Here is a 23,134-nt window from a genome sequence, read left to right as displayed (position 1 = left end):
CTATCACTCGTGACTTGTGCCTTGTAGATGGTGGAAAGGCTTTGGGGAGTCAGGAGGTGAGACACTCGCCGCAGAATACCCAGCCTCTGACCTGCTCTTGTTGCAACAGTATTTATGTGACTGGCCCAGTTAAGTTTCTGGTCAATAGTGACCCCCAGGATGTTGATGGTGGGGGATTCGACGATGGTAATGTCGTTGAATGTCAAAGGGCAGTGGCTAGACTCTCGCTTGTTGGAGATTCATTGCCTGGCATTTGTGTAGCGCGAATGTTACTTGCCACTTAGCCTGAAAGTTATCCAGGTCTTGCTGCATACGGGCATGGACTACTTCATTATTTGAAGAGTTGCGAATGGCACGGAACACTGTGCAGTTATCAGTGAACATCCCCACTTCTGACATTATGATGGAGGGAAGGGCATTGATGAAGCAGTTGAAGAAGATTGGGCCTCGGACACTGTCCTGAGGAACTCCTGCAGTGATGTCCTGGGGCTGCGATGATTGACCTCCAACCACCACAACCATTTTCCATTGTGTTAGTTACCAGTGGAGAGTTCCCCCACCCCCCAACCCGATTCCCAGACTTCAGTTTTACTCGGGCTCCTGGATGCCACACTCAGTCAAATGCTACCTTGATTTCAAGGGTAGTCACTCTCACCTCACCTCTGGAATTCAACTCTTTTGTCCATGTTTGGACCAAGGCTGTAATGAGGTCTGGAGTTGAGTGGTCCTAGTGGAACCCAAACTGGGCATCGGTGAGCAGGTTATTGGTGAGTAAGTGCCGCTTGATGGCACTATTGACGACACCTTCCATCACTTTGCTGATGTTTGAGAGTAGACTGATGGGGTGATAATTAGCCGGATTGGATTTGTCCTGCTTTTTGTGGACAGGACATACCTGGCCAGTGTTCCACATTGTCTGATCGATGCAGTGTTGTAGCTGTACTGGACAACTTGGCTAGAGTTGCGGCTAATTCTGACAAAAATGTATTAAAAAAAGAAATAAAGTACTGGGTTACAAGTATACACTGACTTTGATGAAACATACTAATGGGAATTGCATTCATTCATAATTCTTTAACATACAAAAGAATTTTGGATCTATCCCTAATTCTGTCCCACCAGTCCAAGGCTTCTTCCTGCAAAGGGTTGGATGTGACCTGCCACAGAATATTCAGCATGAAGCAATGACTTGGTGCCATGTAATAGGTAACAAATAATTAAGGCATATTTTCATGCCCATCAGTGATAGTGAATGATCTATTGCATTTTGAACTTTGTTTCATTCTTTGTCATAAGGTAATGCAAATACTGGATGCCGGCAGTATTTGTGATTGCTCACGGCTGATGGCTATACCAAACCTAACTTAAGGGAACACTAATTCAGGTTAAAATTGAACTTTGGCAGTGCACAAAACAGATAGTAAACGCATTCAAAAACATCCTCTTCAACCATGTCTTTAGTTTCCTATTTGCTATTTTTCCCCATATACTGTTTTCACTGTGTCTCTTTCCTTCTTATTGCAAAGTTCTCAGAGTTTTACCTGGAGATGCAAGTTATTGTATGCGTATCCTCATAATGCAAGCTTTTTTAAGCACTTTGGTCAGTGACAAAGATGCCTGGAGTCTTAATAAGATTGTTTGTTTCTTTGTTTGAAATGCATCAACTCATACTGACAGCCTTGGTCCCAAAAGAAAATATAAAAAACTGAGCTAAATACTATCTCATCTGACCCACAAACAGCGATAAGTTTAAGAACTGATCCAATTTGATATTGAGTATGTGAAGAAAGAAAGAAAGAAAGAAAGAAAGAAAGAAAGAGAGAAATAAAGAAAGAGAGAAATAAAGAAAGAGAGAAAGAAAGAGAGAAAGAAAGAAAGAAAGAAAGAAAGAAAGAAAGAAAGAAAGAAAGAAAGAAAGAAAGAAAGAAAGAAAGAAAGAAAGAAAGAAAGAAAGAAAGAAAGAAAGAAAGAAAGAAAGAAAGAAAGAAAGAAAGAAAGAAAGAAAGAAAGAAAGAAAGAAAGAAAGAAAGAAAGAAAGAAAGAAAGAAAGACTTACATTTATATAGCGCATTTCACGACCACCGGACATCTCAAAGCGTTTTACAGCCAATGAAGTACTTTTGGAATGTTGTCACTGTTGGAATGTAGGAAACGTGGTAGCTAATTTGCTCAAAAGCAAGCTCCCACAAAGAGCAATGTGATAATGACTGGATAATCTGTTTTAGAGATGATTATTGAGGGATAAATATTGGCCAGGACTCCGGGGATAACTCCCCTGCTCTTTTTCGAAATAGTGCCATGGGATCTTTTATGTCCACCTGAGAGAGCTGACGGGGCCTCATCCGAAAGATTGGACCTCCAACAGTGCAACACTCCCTCAGCACCTCAATGGAGTGTCAGCCTAGATTTATGTGCTCAAGTCCCTGGAGTGGGACTTGAACCCACAACCTTCTGACTCAGAGGCGAGAGTGCTACTGACTGAGCCACAGCTGACACTTTAGGAGCAAAGAATCCAATCGGTTAAAATAAGTGAAAGCTGAGGGGTGACCTATTCAAGGTGTTTAAAATGATGAAGGACTCTGGGTAGGGTGGACATAGAGAAAAGGTTTCCACTTGTGGGGAATCCAACACCAGTGGTCATAAATATAAGATAAATCACTAATAAATCCAGAAAGGAATTAAGGGGAAACTTCTTTACCCAGAGAGTGGTTAGAATCTGGAATTTGCTTCCAGATGGAGTGATTGAGGAGAATAGCAGAGATGCATTTAATGAGAAGCAAGAGGGAGTAAGGAATAGAAGGTTATGCTGATAAGGCGAGTTGAAATAGGGTAGGAGGAGGCTTGTGTGGAACATAAACACTGGCATAGACCAGTTGGGCCAAATGGCCTGTTTCTATGCTATAAACTCTATGTAATATTGTGCAGTCATGGCTCTTCACAGGTTTTGGGAGTAGGAGACCACACTAAGTGCCTCATTTTTTTTTTAGTGAATGCTACATTCAAATAGTTTCCCCAGAAGTCATCAAGCTAGGCCTGGCTTTTATTGCGCATGGACGATGGTAAATGAAGAAGGATGTACTTTGCCCATTCTACTCTTTGTTTTGTTGCTGCTGACATGAAGCAGCATGGCCAAGAGCCAGTTTTGGTAATTAATGACAGCAGTCAAGTTCAAATGCTCCTTCGAGGGCTATGGTTCAAACTCCTGCCCTCACAATGGGAGTCCAGCACAGCCTCTGAAGTTATGAAAGCTACATCTGATTTTATAATGAAATTAGAGGGACAAGTAATTCTGGTAAACTAATTTTTCTTTATACGAAACTGGCGGTGGAGAGTTCACTACCAAAGTAAACGAAATGGGTAAAATATTTACTTCCTAAAACACTTAAATATTTTCCAGAAAATTAAAAATATTATTTTTCCCAATGAATAGCTGGTAACGTTTGATTTTAAATATTTTATCATGGATATTTATGATATATATTGTGATTGAAACTTATTATTTATGAGGTAATTACTGATGCTGTTGTAAGCTATTTTCCTCTTATCTAAAAATACCTAAAGACTCAAATAAAAGGTTGGTATCGGGGCTGAGAGAATAATGCAAAGATAACATGGACTGCCTTTAGCAAGCATTTTGAAACTATACATATGTTGTTTGGAATTTATTTTTATCTTTGCAATGATCGTACAAAAGTTTTTTTAAAATCTGGTATCTCAGGTGTTTTGTGTTGCTAACAGCAACTCCTGCTGTCCAACAAATATGATGAATTTTCTTTCTGGGAAAGAAAATGCTGAAAGGAAACAGGATGTATATGGCTTCTCCAATCTTTGTTTGTAAATTAAGGAAAGCACAGACACATGCATTTAAAATATCAAATATCGTCTTTCATCATCCACATACAAGAAACTCGGACAATGACATTAAAAAAAAGTTGCTAATGCACACTTCCTTTTGTGTTGCTTTTTAATATGTGCATTTTACATCAGTGTACAGCAGGGTATCATTAGCTCCTGCTGATTACTCATCTCCTGAATACGTATTTGAGTCTCTTGTGTATTCGCTGCAGTGTGACTGTGTGGGTGTGATGTTCTTGATATTACTAATGAATCTTTCGCTTGGCAAGTCCTTGATGAAAAGGCTAAACTGATTTTAACACCCTAACTGTTATTATGCATCATAAATGAAAGAATTGGTATTTGACCACCAATTAATTCACCTCAAATTCTGTTTACTGTTTGAACTCATTAGACAGCCACTTGCCTCTTCCAAAATATGTCTCCATCAATCTTATATAATTCTGTAATGTTGATTATGAAGTAAAATTGGAGAAATGTACAAAAACACAGAATATGTGCTGTTACCAGTAGGATCTGATTACATTGAAATGATTTAAGCAGGTTATTTTTTAAATTTTAGTGCATAAAGTCTACTACAGCATTCAAAGAGTTAAAAAAAGATAGTCCTGTGCTTTTTACATTTTTATAGACAAAATTATTCCTACGTCAGACCCGGAGGTTGTTCAGCTTCACAGTTTTTGTTCATTACCATAACACGCCATCACTACAGACCAGAATCCTTCTATACCCAAATATAGGGCTTCCTTCCTCTCTGCTCTTAGCTTGGTCGTCTGTTTCTCACTTTGAACACTAGGAATTAGAATACCAAGGATATCATGACGTCTGCAGCTCAGCAGTGATACACTGGTTAAAATGTCTTTACTGTCTAATAAAACACTACTCATAGTCAATTTATCTTTATAAAACAACTAAGAATAAAAGGAAACATTTTTAAAAATGTTATTTTATAAGTGGTTAGACTTTGAAACAAATAAGTCATGTGAAGAAAAGGGAATCCAAAACAACACTTGCTGCCATCTCTGGTTATTGTTTAATACTAAGAAGGGTATTTTCAGTGCAGCACGATGAATTCACGAGCTTTTAGGATTTTAGAAAATTGCACACCAGGTTAGAAAGGATGTAATAGTGGCTTGAAATTATATGGTGGCCTTAACATATCCCAAGGGCCCCATGGGAAAGGGGGGTGGCGTGGATACTGCACAAGAATTAGGGCAGAGTTAGAAGAGGTCACTAATATGTGGTCGAATAGATAAGTTTTGGGGAGACATGTGAAAGGGTGGAGAGATGTAGGGAGAAATGGGGAGTGGGAGGTGGGGGGAGGGTAGGAATAAAATTGAGCTTAAGGATGTGACAGCTGGAAGCTCTTGCCACTAATGGTGGAGCAGGAGGGAAGGAGGCAACACACAGTGGACCAGAGTCAGGAGAATGGGAGCATGACTGGCACACAGGGCTAAAGAAAGTTGCAACAGTAATGTGGGGCAATACCATGAAAAGATTTATAGACAACGAATAGGATTTTAAAATCAACATGCTGGGGTTGAGGAACAGGTGGAGGAGGTGAATGAGGACAGGGCTGATGGATATTGGGAACTTTGCACAGAATAGAATGCAGGCTCCTGAAGGGGCATAGTTAGAGAAGGCTGGTAAAGAGAGAGGACAAGGGCGTTATGAAATGTTCAGTAACAGCATGGGTGGGGTAGGGTTGGAGGCAGGTGATGTTATGGAGGTGGGGTTAGGTGGATTTGGTGGAGACCGGTGTTTGAGGCTAGCTGAGTGTCCAACAGGACACCTCGATCGCGCACCATCAGATGCAGCAACATTTAAACAGAATAAGATCATTGCTGCAAAACTACTCCCAGTTTGCACAGGAGAACCCATGAGTATGCCTGTCTCACAGATGCATGAGACTAATCTTTTTGAAACTTAACTGCAACGTGTTAAATTCATTCAAAATTAAATACTTTGTTTTGAACTCAGAATATTCCTATCTGGACTGTTACTTTTGGACAAAGAGCTTCTTTAACTAGAACACATTTGATGGCTAATGTTATTCCAGTAGAAAAGTATCATACAGAAAGTAAAAATGTCAACCTGTGATAAAATTGGGAAGCCAAGTGGTCGACAGCCATTACAGGGAGTGAATGCTTCCCACAGTCTTGCTGGCCCACAACTTTTCTCTCCTTCTTCTTCCTCGTCTGTCTGTGGCGGGTTTATTGGAGGAGATGGACGATCTCGCTGTTGGAAAAAAAAAGTAACTTAAAAAGCCTATGCAAAATACACCCTTGGATTATTCAAAGTAGTAACATGTGTCATATACCAGCACGAGGAAATGGTGAGAAGACAGGAATAGCAATCCATCAAAATCAATTAGGAGCAAAACATTACGATCTTTTTTGTTAAATCATTTATGGAAGCAGAACAATTTTCTCTTGGGGAATTTTAACTAATCATACAAAAGTGTTGCTGGATTTGAATATCAACACTGCCACTAGTAGATACCAAATCTCTATATGAATTAAACGAGTGAAATAATTCAGTTCCCTACCCTTCTAAAGTATACATTCCAACTATTACCACATCAGTTGTAGACAGAATTTGAAACTAAATGCAAAGCATTCCATAAATATGGAAGAACCTTAACCTACTCTGAGAGTGAAGAACCACCAATGAGTGGACAATGAAATTGAGGGCAAAGGAAAATGTGAAAGAAACAGGATTTATAAAGCACTGTGTTCCACCCTGGGTAAGATTTTTTTTTTAAATCTTTACGAACTTTACTTTTATATATATCAATACAAATGGCCACATCATCAGAATTATTATAGGGCAGCTCCAATGACACTGACTGGAGATCACGTGGATGGGAAAGGCTGGGGGGGCGGGGAGGAGGAGAGAGGATGGTGGTAGAAGAATCTTCTGTCTGTAACCTTCAGTTTATGCCCATTTTATTTCCATTAAGGTGTACATATATCTGTGTAACATCATGGAGATGATATATATGCAGTGAAAGTGTTGTGTAATACAGAAAGATACAAGTAATTTTAAAAACTTGCATTTATATTACACAGATGTCAAAGAATTCACAGCACAGAAACAAGCCATTTGGCCCAACTGGTCGATGCCGGTGTTTATGCACCACATGACCCTCCTCCCACCCTACTGCAACTCACACTACCAGGATTTCTATTCCTTTCTCTCTCATGTATTTATCCTTAAATGCATCCATGCTATTCTTCTCAACCACTCCACGAGTTCCACATTCCAATCACCTTCTGGGTAAAGAAGTTTCTCCTGGATTTCCTTGTTGGATTTATTAATGACATATTTTATTTTTATGACCTCTTGTTTTGGTCTCACGCACAAGTGGAAAAATCAAGTCTTTTGTTTGGGAAAGATATCGGGAAATGTGCTGGGGTGACAAGTTTTGACAACTATGGCAAGATCCCTTAGCAATAAAGGAGTGACCCACTGTATGTTACAGAAACCCTTGCACTGCTTCCTCTCTCATTACCCAGGATGGAACATAATGGTTCCAAGGATGTTTCAAAAATTACTTCCCGCTCAGCATCAAGGCATCTTGAAACTTCGCCAAATTAACTCTTTGCCAGAAAGAAAAGATATATGCAGAGCTTTCAAGTGCAGAAACACCCAGGGAGAACATCCAGGTTGTATTTACAGTTGTGAGGGAAGCATGGATGAAAACCATGAAAGCAGTTGGCCACCTGAGTATGGAGTTACGAAGGAGACACGAAGGAGACAATTGAAAAGGCCCCGTGTTTCCTGCAAATTTTCCTGGAGCACGTTGCACTATGATGGTAAAATACATGGCTAATCAAAAGAACGGGAAGGAAAGTGATCGGTGCACAAGCAGTAAAATATGTTGATGGGTGTTTGATGTAGGTGTTTGAGGGGGAAAGTATAGAAATAAGTGTGGTGAACAAACAATAAACAACCAAAATTAAAACAAGAATGGGAATGGTTAGTACAATGAAAGAGCATTTGTAACTGAAACTAAATTAGGTTGATATGGAAGAAAAATATAATTACATAAATGAAGAATTTGCAAGAACAGATCAGATAAGAAAAAAAGGAAAATATTTTGCGAATAATAGATTACTATAGTACACATGATTTATCACTATACAGGTGCAGTGTCCAAAATCCGGAGTTCCGGAATCCAGAATGTTCTGGAATCCGGACCGATCGGTGGCAGGGTTGTCCGTAATCCGTAAAATGTACCGGAACCCGGAACTGGCAACCTCGGGCCTCGCCTCACTGCTCCTCACCTCGTCGCCGCTGCCCTTACCTTGGGGCCTTCTCGCTAGCCCGCCCGAACACCTCCTCCGCGACGGGGGCGCCCGACCAGCTCCTCTTCAACAGGGCCCCGCCCGAACACTTCCTCGGCGGCAGGGCCCCACTCGAACACCTCCTCCGCGACAGGGCCGCCGACCAGCTCCTCGGCGATCCCCCCCACCACCCCATTTCTGACGTTCTGAACCTGGGCTCGGGTGTTTTCGGATTCGTGACATCAGAAAGACGTGCCAAAGTCCGTAAAAACATGGAATGCGCAACAGCCTCGGTTCCGAGGGTTCCGGATTGTGGCTGCTGCACCTGTAGTTGATTTCTATCCAGTGCAGCCGGATATATTCTCTTATTTTAACACTAATCTATTTCATATGAAATAACAGCAACTCGTATTTATATAGCATCTTTAACGCATAAACCATCCTTAGGGGCTTCACAGATAAATTGAATTATAAAAGTTATTTAAAAAATTATACATCAAGGGACAAGGATATGAAAATCTAACTTCAAAATTGGAAAACGCAACAAATAGCTCAAGTTGCAAATGTTGTGGGGTGGGGAAGAATGCTGGCAGAACCCAACGTTGGAAATATTTAGCAAAGACTTTCAGCCCTCTCCAGCTATTTCTAGAGACACTATCCATAACTAGCGGGATTGCAAAAGGCTTTAAGAATTTTTGGTGGAAAACATTTGAGAACCACTAGAGTAATGGAACACCAACTTTTATAATTGGGATTATTTCAATTCTCCTGTAATGTAGTGCTACCATTTCAATCCATGAACATGAGATACTGAATTTAAATGTGCTAATTATGAAAACTGTGATCTAAACCATACATTTTATTTTGAACTCTTTGCTCCCCGCTTATTTTTGATCTCCAATTCAGTTTTTTATTTCTTAGTGCAAACTTTTAGCTCTCTCAGTACATCTGGGGAAAATGTTAGGATCTGAACTTACATAGGTAATCAGAATGCAACAGTCTCTGAAGCAGAATGAATGCACTATGACTCATAGATAAAATCAAAGACACATGAACAAATATAAATTGCCCTGGTAATAACCAACTGCACAACACTAAGAGGAGATGGAAAACCGAGATGATTAGTACAGAGAGTGGTAAAAAGTAGATTACTTCGTGTTACGTATATTTACTTTCCAGGCATAAAGGAGGTCATAAGAAAATCAAACATTTATAGACTTAAATCAAAAACGACATGACTACATCCCACAAGAACATTTTGCCACCTTCGATCCTTGTGACCAGAGGCAGCACAAGGTTCAACACAGTGTTTGGCGATGCAGCCACAGCATTCCATTTCTGAAACCAGTGTTTGTCAAACCTGGCAAGATTTGTCTATTAGTCCAAACCATAGGGGCTAGACATTTGATTTTCAGTTGTGGTCTGGCCCTGGTAATATTTGAGCATGTTTCAATTCTGAAGGCAGTGTATGCTCTTCTCTTTTGGCACTCAGCAGTCTGGCAAGTGTTGTATTTTGTCACTTTTAAGTGTCTTGTTTTAAATTTACATTGGGGCTAATTTTACATGTTTCAGATCCTCGATTGAAATGCAAAAAATAAAGATAGCATTCCAATATCTTGGCAGACAGAAAACTCATTTATTCTTGAATGACATAACTTGGCAATTATTCCCATTTACAGCCACATTCATTCGGAGTATTGTCATTTTATTCACTGATATGTATTTGCTTATGTTTCAAAGAAATTAATCATGAAATATAAAACTGACGTTAGATAGCAATCTACTCATCTTGAATTCTTCTACAATTGAAAATAAATTTAGGAAGTGGTTGACAGCATAACATAAGAATTAAGAGCAGGAGTAAGCCTGCTCTTGAGTCTGCTCTGCCATTCAATAAGATAATCGCTGATCTTCGACCTCAACTCCACTTTCCTGCCCGATCCCCATATCCCTCGATTTCCCTAGAATCCAAAAATCTATCGACTTCAGCCTTGATGACTCAGCATTCACAGCCCTTTTGGGTAAAGAATTCCAAAGATTCACAACCCGCTTAGTGAAGAATATATTTTTTTATTCGTTCGTGGGATGTGGGTGTCGCTGGCAAGGCCAGCATTTATTGCCCATCCCCAACTGCCTTTGAGAAAGTGGTGGTGAGTGATCTTCTTGAACCGCTGCAGTCCGTGTGGACCCTTCCAATGGGGATTTTCAGCGGTGTGTCTTAATTTGAACGTTATCACCACTGAGAAATTCAGCATGTAGATAAGGGTTTCTAACGAGCCAGCTGTTCCCTGGCGTTTTTAAATGTTTGCAGCAAGGCCCTGAGGGGGGAAGGAGTTTGGAAGGATGGCTGGTGTAAGAGGTACAAGGAGAGCCAACAGGTTCACTGATATGGAGCTGGAGACACTGATGGACGGTGTGGAGGACAGAAGAAGAATACTGTTTCCTGATATGGGGAGATCTGGCAGACTGCCAGTACATAATTCATGGAGGGAGATTGCAGGGGAGGTGTCATGCACCTCTATATATGTGAGGACGCACCCTCCCAGGATAAATCTTTATGTTTGGCACATATAGCTGGCCAGGTCTTTCATCGGGGAGTGGGCAATTCTGTATTAAGATACTCATTGCAATGGCCATTGTAAGTGGGAGTTGAAGGGTCATGTGTGGATGGGATTATTTGAAGCGAGCAGCTATGAGACGCAGCTGCACCTCCCTTCCAGGGTTGCGATGGGGATGATGCCTCCTATCTCTGGCGTGACAGGGATCCTCCTCCTCCTCCTGCTAAGGTGATACTGCTGGCTCGACCTCCAGCGGCTGTCCCCTCATGGTGGGCAGGTTGTGCAGCATGCAACAGACCATGACGATTATGGAGACCCGTTGAGGAGAGTACTGCAAGGTGCCACCAGAGCTGTCCAGGCACCGGAATCTCTGCTTAAGGATGTCTATGCACTGCTCGATGATGCACCTGGTGGCACAATGAGCGTCATTGAATGCATGCTCTGGCGCTGTCATGGGGTTCCATAGTGGAGTGAGCAGCCAAGTGGACAGGGGGATATCCCTTGTCCCCAAGCAGCCAACCACAATCCTGATTCGGGCCGGTGAAGACAGCAGGCACACTAATCTGGTGCAGAATGAATGAATCATGGCTGCTGCCTGGGTACCTCGCATCAACTGCCAGGATCCGACGCTGGTGGTCACACACAAGCTTGCGGTTCACAAAGATCTCGCGGTAATGACTGGCACCCTCAGCCCAACGTGTGTGCAGTTAATGGCACCCTGCACCCTTGGGAAGCCTGTCAATCGGGCAAATCCGGCCTGCCACTCCACCAGTTTGTTCCTTGTCATCGGAAAGGAGATGTACTGGACCCTTCTCCTGTATAGTGCATCTGTGACCTGCCGGATGCACCGATGTGCCGAGAATTGGAAGACGTTACCAATGTCTGGAAAGACCCCATGGTGAGGGTGGTCCCGAGGCATGTTTGAGGCTGCAGATCTTCTCTTAGTACAGTGCAGAGCTCCCTCAGTACTTCCCGAGCTGAATATGGCTCGGGGAGGGAAAAGTACCCTACCACGGCGGCTGATCGATTTTTTTCAATCGACCACTCAAACTCCGTGGTAGTCGTCCCTTTGGGGACGATGAACTTTGGGCCTATGGTCTCACCAAAGCACTGCACCATTGTAGTGAGACTTCTTGGGGCCGAAATTCAGGTACGCCAGAAAGCAGGCACACCTATGATTTCTTTAGTGGCACTTACTGCTGGGATTCTTGATGCGGTCGGAAGAGCCATTTTCAGGATTTTGAAATTTTTTTCAAAGTCCCAAAGGAAATGAATCATAATGGGGGTGGACCATAGACAGAAAACCAGGCTAAGTGGCTGAATATAGGTCGGACCGGGACTCCGCCGCTGGTGGGGTAGTGGTGATGTCACTGCGCGGGTGTGTCACCACGCTCTCTCGCCTCCGTTAAAGGGGAGAGATTCTGTCATTTTTAATCTTCGACCACTGGGCCACCAGGGAGGGTTTCGACCGGGCCCGTGGCTTGGCGGTGCACTAACTGACGACTCACTTTCGGCGGTCATCAGAATCGAGCGAGATTGGGTCCAGGCCGAAAAATCCCCGACCTGAATTTCGGTCGGTCGGCCAGTTGACCCCAGTCTCTCCGAGACCCTGAATTTCGGTCCCCTTTACTCTTGTACTCCAACCTCCTTGCAATAAAGGTCAACATGGCATTTGCCTTCCTAATTGCTTGCTGTACCTGCATGCTAACTTTCTGTATTTCCTATACGAGAATTCCTAAATCTCTCTGAATACCAACATTTTATTGTTTCTCACCATTTAAAAAAAAAAAATCTGTTTTTCTATTCTTCCCACCAAAGTGAATAACCTCACATTTCCCCATTTTATACTCCATTTGCCAACTTACTGCCCACTCACTTACTCTGTCTATACCCCTTTGCAGGCTTTTTGTGGCCTCCTCACAGCTTAATTTCCCACCTAATTTTATATCGTCAGCTATCTTGGATACATTACACTGGGTCCCCTTCATCTAAGTCATTAACATAGATTGTAAATAGATGAGGCCCAAGCACTGATCTTTGCGGCACCCACTCGTTATAGCTTGCCAACCGGAAAATGATCCGTTTATCCCTACTCTCTGTTTTCTGTCAGCTAGCCAATCCTCTATCCATGCTAATATATTATCCCCAACCCAGTCAGCCCTTATCTTGCGTAGCAACCTTTTAAGTGGTACCTTATCGAATGCCTTTTGGAAATCCAAATATACTACATCCACTGGTTCCCTTTTATCTACCCTGAGAGTTCTATCCTCACAAAACTCTAATAAATTTGTTAAACACGAGTTATATTAAGTTCCTCGGTCTTATTTGCCTCTTGGTTCCCCACTATTTGTAATATGCTTTTTGAGTCTTTTCTACTGTGAAGACAGCTACAAAATATTTGTTTAAAGATTGTCATTTCCTTATTCCCCGTTATTATTTCACCTCTCTCAGCCATGATCTTATTAAATGGCAGAGCAGGCTCGAGGGACCAAATGGCCTACTCCTGCTCCTATTTCTTATGTTCTTATGTTCAACAATTACTCCTGCTACTCTCTTCCTTTTTAAATACCTGTAGAAGCTAAAACCATAGACACATAAAACAACCCCATGGTCAAATGGATATTCTTGGTATGATATACAATAAGAACACTTGCTATACTATATTTTACTCCTTGTTTAAATAAAAAGTTAATACTGAATACTTATTTGAGGAATAAGCTTTTTACTTTTTGAGGAAGTACGTATATGACAGGAAAATGAATATTTGCTCTTAAACTGATGCATTTTTTATCAGCTGCTAGATTTTGCTGTCTCTTTCTTTTCTTAAATAGTCTTCCAAACAAATTCTATAACCTCCTGCTTGGCACTAAACCTCGGGAGTAGCGGATGGTCTTATACTTAGGTCATATCCTCCCTCAGGTTTACTTCTTTCCCATCTGACAAACGGGCAAAAATGATCAATTTCACAATGTTATGTCCTGGGAATACCTGAAAAATATCTGATGCAATATTGAGCGTGGACAATTTTCAGGCAAAAATTTTCTTGACAAATCCAACACATCCCCAGGAAAAGGGCTTCTGGGGGCGGAGTGTTGGGCTATTTGCCCAACTTCTGCCCAGCGAATGTCCGTGAAATTCTTACACATGGTAAAGGTAGGCGTTAGACCTACTTTTACCAGGGTAGAGTTTAACATTTTTTTTAATTTTCATTGATTAAACATTAAAACACATGTACAATAAAGTAAGATTTATTTTTAGCATCTTCAAAATATTTAAATTTATTTTTCAAAAATTAACATTTGTTTTAAATGTTTAATTATATTGTATTTTAATTAATTTTAAATATGTAATGCATTTTTATTTATTTGTTGTTTCCATAACATACGGAATCCCCATAAGCATGAATGGGAATCCCCTTATTTCATTAGTTGGGCCGGCCCATGTGATTCCAGGAGCGCTTGCAAACCGCGTGCGGTCCTGGGATATGTGGGCCTCTACGCAGGCCTACGCGTCGATGCCCAGGAGCAGAAATCTCCGTGGATCCCGAGGCAGAAGTGCGTAGATTTTTCGTTGGTCGGAGCCTCCTGCTGGAAGCCTCCGACCTCAAATTCAGGCCCAACGTAATGTTGTTTATAAATAGAGAAATATGAAGGAATCAGTATGAAATGGCTTGGTTTAAGAAAAGTGTTGCTAAATTAATTTCAATACGCATTACTTAGTTGTGATTTGAAGCAATGAATGGCTTTAGAGAGTAAAAATTAGAGTTCAATTGATCCTGTAAAGTTAAGTTGTGTTTATGATTAATTACAAAATGTGTAAAGCCTTTATCATTTGCGAAAGGTAATATCACATCCATGCCTCCGCATTTTGCCAAATGTTCAGATATCGGCTCTGTTACGCTCCAGGTTCGAACTGTGCGTGGAGTCCAGAAGTAGCATCTTTTTTTTGGAAAAGGCAACATTTTTGAACAGTTAAATCTTTTCAATTTATTGATGGTGGTCTGTTTCACAAGAATCATATATAATTTATAGCATGCCACATTTATTGGATTCCAGTTTACTTGGACAGCAGGGATAAGTCGGTGATCGACAAATCTGGATTGAATTTCATTTTTGTTCTTTTTTTTTAAATTTGATGTTACCTCTGCATCTGTTAAAAGGAACTAATAATGTTTAAAGTTAATGATTGAGATGGGTTTATTACATAATGTTTTCTAGTCCTCTCCACAGCAGCTGATGTACTGTATAATGGTACGATTTGATCACACCGTTATCTTGCTGAAAGCTCATGCAAGTAACAGCAAGATACAGAATCAGGATTCTTACTAGATTGGCTTTTTGATATGTATTGTGAACAGTAGAGACCGCCACAATGGGGGAAATGATGTAACATGTGAACCAATGCCAGAACATTTTGGCTAAGTCACACCATTCTCGCACTGCGAATGGATTTAGTGGGAAATTCCACCCAAAACGCACTGGTTAGGTTACAATTCAAGTTTCTGATAAAATTAATTTGCATAATCTTCAATGAACCAGCACAATCGGGCAGCGTAACATAACATATGTTTCTTTTTCTTTCCATTAAAAAATATTCTTTGATGTATTTAAGTGTGGTGACCTGCTACAGTTTTATTGGCACAGCTGACAATGGGTTTATCACCAAAAATAAACAATTCTAATAAGAGGGTTCGGTCCTCCACCTGTAACTCGATTACTGAACCATTCAATAATCTCATTCGTGTACACTAGCCAGTTTCTTAGTAAATTAATTCTTTTTAACATGAAAATAACTTTAAAACGCTCTAACTAGTGCCTATTCGCCCAAGATGTGAGCACAATTTGAAGAGCCTTCCAGGGCTAGCACAATTGGTGTAATCATTCAATTTCAACCTGGGACGTGGCCAGTTTTGTGGGAGGAGTCTGATCCAGGTGAACTGAATCTTAAACCAGCGTAAAGGATCGTGGCGAGCACAAGTATAAGTGGTTTTGGGCATAACTCACTTATGGATAAAATTCCCCGATGTTTTGCGCTGGTTCGGCCGAATCCGCTCGGATTGCACTGATATTACTCGCAGAAACAAACGGAAACTCGATTGCAGTTAGTTTAGAGAAAATGGTTTCAAGCTAGTTATTTAGGACATAAATGATCAATTATGCCCTAATTTGCTGGAAGGCTCACTTTGAGAGACATACAAAAACACACACAAGAAGCAAATAGGATTTTTCTGAGGTTTCTCATTCAAGAGGGAGCCTGAAACTATGCAACTACAGGTTGAGCCTCCCTTATCTGGAACCCTGAGACCCGGTCTGTTCTGGTTAAGGGATTTTTCCGGATGAGGGGTGGTCACGTTAAATTGGATGGTACAGATACTGAGCAAGGGGATATCGGGGCTGCCTGGCTTGGGGCTGGAAGTGCGGCAGAGAGATCATGGGGGCTGGGTGGGAGGCGATGGATCGCGGGGTCAGGCCAGCAATTGCGAGAGTCGGCAGTGAGGAAGGACTTCAATTTGTTCATGTCAGAGTGGCTGGGAACGGTCCTGGATGAGGGGTGGTTCCGGATAAGGGAGTTCTGGATAAGCGAGGTTCAACCTGTATAATCACAGAAGGGTTCGGTATTTGAAAATCACACGGAAATAATGAACAGCACTATCTCTAAAGTCTTTGTCTGTATTGTGATAAATTAGATTGCTGCCAGAAATGAGTAATGCAAAGAATGTTTAGTAAACACAAAGAACATGAGGACTTTTCAAAATTATATAGGAATCCAAATGAGTTCCCGAGTTCAAAACAAACTTCAAACTTGAGAGGTATAAAATAATTAAAAATGCAAAAAGGCATGAGTAAAATCTGACTCATGGCATGACAGATCACATCATGTAGGGTTGGTGTTCTGAATTATGAGATTAAATAGGGTAACAGGCCTTCTTCAACCAAACCTATCTTGTGATTTTGTGATCTTCTGCACTTTGAATTGACCAAATAAAATTGCTTTTTGATGCTTTCCATTGATTTTTTCTTTTCCTAATAATGGATTAATAACTTAACACTCTTGGAAAGGGCCCCATACAACAGGAGCCCAGATTGGTAATTTGGCCAATTTCTCTTCTAATAAGACAAAATCATGCAAGCTAAACTGGGCACACTGACCTCCAAGCCCCAGCAGACAATGTGCTTCTGTTATACGGCACTTCACACCACAAGCACTAAATCCTAAAATTTACATTTTTCAACATTCTGTGCAGGAATATTATTTCCCTCTGGATAGTACTTCTAGGGCGGCTGTTTAGGGATTAGATTGCAGATCAAAGACTGCATTTTTAAATTAATAAGATGTATAAAAGACGATAGAAAACTGTGCAAGCTTCCAAAATCAGCCACATTTTTGAATTATCTCAGTTTAATTTATCACATATTTAGCAAGAAGTTATGCATAGGTAATAGAGATGTCTATTTTCCAATTAGTTGCCTGGAGAAAGAACTGTTAGAAGTTTACTTTCAGAAATGAGAATGCGATGGAGGATAACTAATACATTACAAATATAAATAGAGCACTCTTGATGCAAGATAAAATATCTCAGAGGACTCAACAAGGTAGTGAAGGTAGAAACTGAGCACAGGGAAATGTGAGGTGGCGAGTGGAAAAAATGACTGCTCAAAGACAATGGTTTTTAAATGACTTTTGAGGGGATGGCTGCAGTGAGGTAAACTGGTCTTGGGGGAGAATACCGGTGCCAGAGAGTGGTTACGGGAAGAATCATCTCCCATGGAGGATGAAGAACAAATAGTATCGTAAGAGTGCACAGTGAATGTTGGACATACAGATGGAGAGTATAATGAATGCAGTGAGTGAGGCCATGGAGGGATTTGAAAACAAAAATGAGGGAGTTGATTCACTGTTACCAGGGAGCCAGTAGACCTTGGAAGAGCATGGGTGATGGCTGTGGGATTCTGAATAACTTGGATTTTTATGTGGCGTGGAGACAGGCAGATTGGTGATGAAACTTTTTGAGAAGTTAATAGTCAAGGTGATGTAAATGTGGCTAAAGATTTTAGAAATAGTGAGGGAGAAGCTGAGGTGTAAGCAGACAATGATATGTAGGTGAAAGAGAACAGTAATGGCAACAGACCAGATCTGGGGGGAGGAAGCTCAGCTCAGTGTGGAGGCCGCACACATTCAGATTTAGTCTGAATGCAACGAAGGAGGACACAAAGCCAGAGGCATCTAAATGCTGGCAGATGGCCAAGACGATAGTTTCAGTGCGACCAACAATCAATAGAAGGAAATTTTGACTCATCTAGGCTTTGATGTTGAACAGGCAGTCAGAAGTTATAACAGTCTGGCATTCAATGGTGGAAGCAGATAGGTAGGGCTGAATGTTGTCAGCATGTACATAGAAGTTATTCATCCTTTAATCTCCTTCTCATTCACAGTCCCCTGCACATCCCTTTAGTTCTGCTTCTCTCCCCCACATCTGTCTACTGCTGCTCTTTTTTACCCCCCCCATTTGTGAATTTGTGACAGGATGCTCATATCTGGAGGGGGCAGGGATGGAAGGAGTGGGAAGCAAAGAAAGAGAGTGGCAGCCATGTCGTGATCCCAATTTTTGATGCAATGAGCTCCTCACACTTAGTATCCAAGGTGAGGATGGAGGGCGGAGATGGAGGTGAGAGCTTGTGGCAGGAGTGGAAGACTGTCTGGGACATGGTGTGGACAAGGATGTCAATAATAGAGATAAGTCTGCTGTGCAGCAGACTGATGGAGTTGGAAATAGATGGGGAAATTTGTGAGGGAGTTAGGGATAGATTTTCTCTGTGGAAAAAGGAGAGGTTGGAGGCAGTTGAGGCAGGCAAGCAATTTTTTAATAATAAAGAGATGCGAAAATGGCTGGAAAAGCTAGTGAGGCTTTGCATATTGACAAAGCCAGACAGGAGGAGTTTGTGAGAAGAATAAGCTTCAGAGAGGGGAGAAGGCCTGAGAAATCAGAGAATATTCAATTGAGTTTTGATGCAGGTCAAAGCCACCAAGGATGAGGAGATGCACAGTGCAGAGGGTGGAAGGATGAGGAGATGCACAGTACGGAGGACGGGAACGATGATTTAATTGAGCAAGGTGATGGGAGACCTGGTTCGGAGGGAGTGTAAACAATAATGCTCTTATAGAATTAGCATTGGGATTAGTCATCATCATAGGCAATCCTTCGGAATCGAGAAAGACTTGCTTCCACTCTTAAAATGAGTCCTGAGGTGGCTGAACAGTCCAATACAGGAACCACAATCCCTATCACAGGTGGGACAGATAGTCATTGAGGGTAAGGGTGGGTGGGACTGGTTTGCCGCACGCTCTTTCCGCTACCTGCACTTGATTTCTGCCTGCTCTCGGCGATGAGACTCGAGGTGCTCGGCGCCCTCCCAGATGCATTTCCTCCACTTAGGGCGGTCTTTGGCCAGGGACTCCCAGGTGTCAGTGGGGATGTTGCACTTTATCAAGGAGGCTTTGAGGGTGTCCTTGTAACGCTTCCTCTGCCCACCTTTGGCTTGTTTGCCGTGAGGGAGTTCGGAGTAGAGCGCTTGCTTTTGGAGTCTTGTGTCTGGCATGCGAACAATGTGGCCTGCGCAGCGGAGCTGATCAAGTGTGGTCAAGTGCTTCAATGCTGGGGATGTTGGCCTGGTCGAGGACGCTAATATTGGTGCGTCTGTCCTCCCAGGGGATTTGAAGGATCTTGCGGAGATATCATTGGTGGTAATTCTCCAGCGACTTGAGGTGTCTACTGTACATGGTCCATGTTTCTGAGCCATACAGGAGGGTGGTATTGCTATAGCCCTGTAGACAGATGGCTTGGTGGCAGATTTGAGGGCCTGGTCTTCGAACACTCTTTTCCTCAGGCAGCAGAAGGCTGCACTGGCGCACTGGAGGTGGTGTTGAATCTCGTCGTCAATATATGCTCTTATTGATAAGAGGCTCCCGAGGTATGGGAAATGGTCCACGTTGTCCAGCGCCGCACCGTGGATCTTGATGACTGGGGGGCAATGCTGAGCGGCGAGGACAGGCTGGTGGAGGATCTTTGTCTTATGGATGTTTAGCGTAAGGCCCAGGCTTTCATACGCCTCAGTAAATATGTCAACTATGTCCTCTATGTCCTGAAGTTCAGCCTCTGTATGTGCGCAGACGCAGGCGTCGTCCGCGTACTGTAGCTTGATGACAGAGGTTGGGGTGGTTTTGGACCCAGCCTGGAGACGACGAATGTTGAACAGGTTCCCACTGGTTCCGTAGTTTAGTTCCACTCCAACGGGGAGCTTGTTGACTGTGAGGTGGAACATGACAGCGAGGAAGATTGAGAAGAGGGTTGGGGCGATGATGCAGCCCTGTTTGACCCCGGTCCAGATGTGGATTGGATCTGTAATGGATCCGTTGGCAAGCATCATGGCCTGCATGTCGTTGTGGAGCAGACGAAGGATGGTGGCAAACTTTTGGGGACATCCGAAACGAAGGAGGATGCGCCATAGACCATCGCGGTTGACAGCGTCAAAGGTCGAAGAAGGCCATGTATAAGGGCTGGTGCTGTTCCCTGCATTTTTCCTGCAGCTGTCGCGCTGCAAAAGTTATGTCCATTGTGCCCCGTAAGGGACGAAATCCACACTGTGACTCCGGGAGGAGTTCCTCTGCCACAGGGAGAAGACGGTTGAGGAAGACTCTAGCGACAACTTTCCCAGTGGCTGATAACGGAGATTCCTCTGTAGTTGCCGCAGTCGGACTTGTTCCCTTTTTTAAAGATGGTCACGATCACTGCATCTGAGAGATCTCCTGGCATGCTCTCCGCCCTCCAGATGAGAGAGATGAGGTCAGGTATTCGTGCCAACAGTGCCTCAGTGGGGATTCCATCCGCTCCCGTAGCCTTGTTGTTCTTAAGCTGCCTTACGGCTTTTTCTACCTCGTGCAGTGTTGGGGTTTTACTGAGGTGGTGGCGCGTAGCATGCTGCAGGATGGAGTCAAGAACAAGGCAAAGTCTCGATTGAGGAGATCTTCGAAGTACTCCTTCCAGCAGGCCCTGACTGCCTCGGTGTCCTTGATGAGTGTTTCCCCATTCTTGGCCAGCAGTGGGGTAGGATCTTGGGTGTTTGGCCCGTAGGTGGCCTTGACTGCGATGAAGAATCCTCGCACATCATGGCTGTCGGCCAGCTGCTGTATCTCCTCTGCTTTCTCCATCCACCACCTGTTCTTTAGGTCCCGGGTTTTTTGTTGGACCTCAGCCTTAAACCGTCTGTAATGCTGCTTTGCTGCTCCCAAGTTGGGTTGTTGTTTAAGGCAACGTTAGAAGAAATCACGCACTGGCATCTTCCACTCCTCTAACAAAGTTTGGGACATGGAACATCAGGACCCTCATGGACAAGTCCAACAGCGACAGGCTGGAACGCCTCACCACCATAGTTGCCCGGGAACTTAGACGTTTTGATATCGACATCGCCGTCCTAAGCGAGACCCGGCGGGCAGGGGAAGGCCAGCTCAAGGAACAAGGTGGAGGTTACACCTTCTTCTGGAAAAGGAAACCAGAGGAAGAACGCCGCCTCCACGGAGTCGGTTTTGCCATCAAAAACGAGCTGGTCAACCGCCTCAAAGATTCCCCCTGCGGGATTAACGAATGTCTCATGACTTTTCGACTCATCCTATCCTGGAACCAGTGTGCCACAGTCATTAGTGCATACGCCCCAACACTCGATGCGACAGATGAGACCAAAGAGGGTTTTTACTCCAACCTCGAAAAATCCCTGTCACCTGTCCCTGCGGACGACAAACTGATCCTCCTCGGTGACTTCAACGCCCGGATCGGCAAGAACACAGCCCTCTGGGGAGGCGTGATTGGCAGAGAGGGAGTAGGGAAAGCCAACACTAGCGGTACCCTACTTCTGACAAAATGTCCAGAACATGAACTCCTCATCACCAACACCATGTTCCGCCAAAGGGACAAATACAAGGCATCATGGCAACATCCTCGCTCCAAACACTGGCACCTGCTCGACTGTTATCATCGTCCGAGCCAGGGATCGCAAGGATGTGCGCATCACCTGTGCCATGACAGGAGCTGACCATCTGTCTTAGGTGGACCATCGCCTAATCCGATCCATCATTGACATCAACATAGCCTCAAAGCAGAAGGGGTAGAAGCAGTGCCGCAAAAAAGTCAAGGCCGGGCCACTTAAAGACTCGGCTAAGAGAGCCCTATACAGCCAGCGTCTCACAGCTAACCTGGCGTGCCTTGATGACCCTAAGACGCAGAATGCCCACAGCGCTTGGTCTGCCCTCCAGGCCTCCATAGCCAGTGCCTGCAAAGAGACGCTTGGTCACTCAACCAGGAAATACCAGGACTAGTTTGATGAGAATGATCAGGAGATCCAAGAACTAATAGATCGCAAGCACATTGGGATTAATGTCTAAATGAGGGTGTATAGTTGGCACCAATTCATGGCCAATGTAGTTTTGTTGTGTGACAGAATTTTATTGGCAAATGAAATCTACCTAAAAGCACCAACTTGTATGTTTGACTTTGCTTACAGATCAGATCATATGCTCATAGTGCTCACAACTGTCCCAATTTTGTTGACTCATGGTGATGTCTTAATAAATTGTGCTCTAGTTTCAATTTCACATCACTGATTTGTTTATTTAAAACATAGAAATATGTCAATTTCTCTCAAATGTAAAGGATAACAGGGCCCAGAACCACTCATTACATTTCCCTCACCAAAAAGTATATTTTTAGCCAAAACAAAATCCATTTCCACCACCCTAAGCTATTTTACAAATTGACATCACGAGTGCACTAATATAAGATTGGTCATGTAGTATACTGGGTGGCATATTGAGGATATGCAATTGACAAATCAAGAACCCTTCATTAAAATTTTTGACATAATTAGAAACATTGGGATTAAATAAAGCATTGGATTGCTGCTGTTTACTCAATCTCTTTAAGTTTGGGCAAACAAGTGCATTTCAAAACACCATTTCAGTCTCTTCTTTTGAATTAACTATGCTAATTGCTTGTCTTTATATCTTGAGATAATTGACTGCCAGAAGATTCAGGTTTGTCATCCTGCATTATGTGTCAATTTGTAGTTGTGGAATTAACATTACAGAAATGTCTATTTGCATTACAATCAGACAGGATTTGGTGTGACCTAAGGGTATAACAAGACATTAACCTCAGAGTTCCATACATCATACAGAACAAGCTAAGCAATTAAAACCAAAAATTTCACAACATCTCAAGCCACGGCAAGACATCTACGCCCAGAAATTGTTGCTAGCGCGCTCGATGTTCAGGGGTTAACTATGGGTTATGGAAGGCTTCTGGGAGTAAAGCCTGCTGGTTTACAAGATATTACTGTTTGCAGTCTGGTGGCGAAAAGCAGCCAACACAGCCAGCCATTAAAT

General features: G+C 42.8%; 1 protein-coding gene across 11 annotated transcripts in view; it reads right to left on the bottom strand.

The window, feature by feature from the left end:
- anks1b (ankyrin repeat and sterile alpha motif domain containing 1B) overlaps positions 1-23,134 on the bottom strand; it is a 965,528-nt gene that overhangs the window by 342,402 nt on the left and 599,992 nt on the right. For all 11 annotated transcript variants that reach the window (XM_070897439.1, XM_070897440.1, XM_070897444.1 and 8 more), the window contains one exon: positions 5,950-6,093. In XM_070897439.1, coding sequence (XP_070753540.1) covers positions 5,950-6,093 — 144 coding nt within the window. The remainder of the gene's footprint in view (positions 1-5,949; positions 6,094-23,134) is intronic.

The sequence above is a fragment of the Pristiophorus japonicus genome, chromosome 13, assembly GCF_044704955.1.
Source record: "Pristiophorus japonicus isolate sPriJap1 chromosome 13, sPriJap1.hap1, whole genome shotgun sequence".
Taxonomy (NCBI): Eukaryota; Metazoa; Chordata; class Chondrichthyes; family Pristiophoridae; genus Pristiophorus; species Pristiophorus japonicus.
Note: the sequence above shows the minus strand (reverse complement) of the source record. Positions and strands in the feature narration are given on the sequence as shown.